The 2,120-nt window shown below is 34.8% G+C and overlaps 1 protein-coding gene across 1 annotated transcript in view; it reads left to right on the top strand.

Annotated features, from left to right (window-relative positions):
* The window catches only part of MAOB (monoamine oxidase B), a 138,259-nt gene that overhangs the window by 41,756 nt on the left and 94,383 nt on the right, over nt 1-2,120 (top strand). Inside the window, exon 3 of the mRNA XM_012642795.1 lies at nt 1,722-1,859. Within this exon, the coding sequence (XP_012498249.1) occupies nt 1,722-1,859 (138 nt within the window). The remainder of the gene's footprint in view (nt 1-1,721; nt 1,860-2,120) is intronic.

Consider the following 2,120-nt stretch of genomic DNA (forward strand, 5'->3'; position numbering starts at 1 on the left):
TTCAATTGCCAATTAATTATTGCAATTCTGACTTTGTTGCCTAAAAATAATGATTTTATATTGAACATAGAGTCAAGTAAAGCAAGTTTCTCTGCAAGGAAATGCCCTACTTCCATACATTCAAGATTTGAATAATAGAATTAGACACTACAAGGGCATCTTCATTCCTAGAGAAGTGAGACATATAAAATCCTGACTTACAGCTCTACTTTTGGAAGGATTCATCAATATATATATCTAACATTTTGTGCCCATTCTTTATTTTGAGTCACTTCCTTCACAATTGAAATTGTTCTTAACAAATATCTACTGCATTCCTACTATGTGTCAGGCACAGAGATCACCAAAGCATGGCCTCAACCCATGGAGCTCATCGTATTCTAGGAGACACTGACTGTTGTAACTACCTAATTACAAGTCACCAAGAGAAATGCTGTAATGGGAGTGGGTGCCAGCTTGGAGTGGTGCCACAGGAGACATAAAAGGGCACCTTACCCAGTCTTGGGAGCCAGAGCTTTCTACCTGAAAGCCTTATCTGTCATTGACCCTAACATGTGCTCTAGTTATTTGTGACTCCACATAGGTCTCCAAATTTGTCTTAGCCCTTATTGTCTCCTGGCCATTGTTTTTGCCATTATTTGTCCCTCAAATATCTCTCTTCACCTTTGTCACATAGCAAAACCTTCACATACATTCACCATATCATCCTTTTCTACTCCAATCAAAAGCCACTTGCCTTTCTTCTGTGTTAATGCCACTTATCTGTTCCACACATGGACAATTATTATATGTTGCCTTATAGGTAATTACCTGTGTACATCTTATCTCCTCTAGTTATTGAAATATTTTCATATTATCCACAAAATATAGCATGTAAAAGTGCCTTTTACATAAAAGAGGCTGATTTAGTATGACTAAATGCTAAATTTTTTTATAAAAACACTTTTCTTTCAATTATTTGAGAAACTTTATTGGGCAACAATTATAGGTGTTTATAATGCTTCAGTGAATAAAAAGAGATCCCTGCCCTTATAAAGATTGTGTTCCTTTGGGGGAGGTAAGTGAGGAGCTAGATAATAAACAAGCAAACAAACAAAAATAGAAAAGGAAGACCACTTATGGTAACCCTGACTAATAGGTATCTGGTTCTGCTTAGACATGTTCAGAGATAGGAAACTATTCTACTCATTTCTTGTTCAAAGGTTGTCCCTTAGTTATTGGAAATGAAACCAATTCAAAACCATGTAGAAAAAAATAACAATTTCAAAGTCCAAATTATGACTAAATATTTCCTAGTGCTATCTTTCAAATGTCTTAATTAACAAACCACATAAGAATTGATGATTTCCTTTCTTGCTTTCTCTCTAGCATTGGATCCTTCAAAATTAGCCTGAAGTACTAAGTAAAGAGATTCATCAACAATACACAGCTTACAAATTCAAGGCACTAAAAACTAAACCATATTGTGTTATATTGTGAATGATGAGGTTCAGAAGTCTCACACCTATTCAACGTTCAATTTTGCTTTAAATTAAAGATTAATTTAATAACTAAGTCACATGAGTGAAGTAGAGTTGAGAACAGAATCCAGTTTTCCATGGATATGCCTCAAGATGTTTCTATAACTTGTGAAATATCAATTTGCTTATTTCAGGACTGTCTTTTTTATTTTAGGAATATTTTCACAAATATTTGTTTTTATTTTTTCCATGGAAAAACAGAATGAAAAGGTTAAATATGTAGACCTTGGAGGATCCTATGTTGGGCCAACCCAGAATCGTATCTTAAGATTAGCCAAGGAGCTAGGATTGGAGACCTACAAAGTGAATGAAGTTGAGCGTCTGATCCATCATGTAAAGGTAAGTCTGGGCCAGACTCAGAAGGATTTGGAAGCTTCTTTATGGGTATTTCCTATGTGAGTTCCAGATCATTTTCTCAGAGAATCTTCTACATCTCTGGATGATGCATATGTATTTTATAAAGGTATTTCAGCCACTCTGAGAATTCATTCACTATTTTCAAAGGGGAATTAGGTGGGAATTCTAAACCTATTTAGAAAGGTTATTGATGGAGTAGTATTGTCCCTTTGGTAAAATATTCAACAAAATCCGTAGAGAAAA

Source organism: Propithecus coquereli, unplaced genomic scaffold (genome assembly GCF_000956105.1).
Source record: "Propithecus coquereli isolate 6110/MARCELLA unplaced genomic scaffold, Pcoq_1.0 Scaffold188, whole genome shotgun sequence".
In the NCBI taxonomy this organism is placed as follows: domain Eukaryota; kingdom Metazoa; phylum Chordata; class Mammalia; order Primates; family Indriidae; genus Propithecus; species Propithecus coquereli.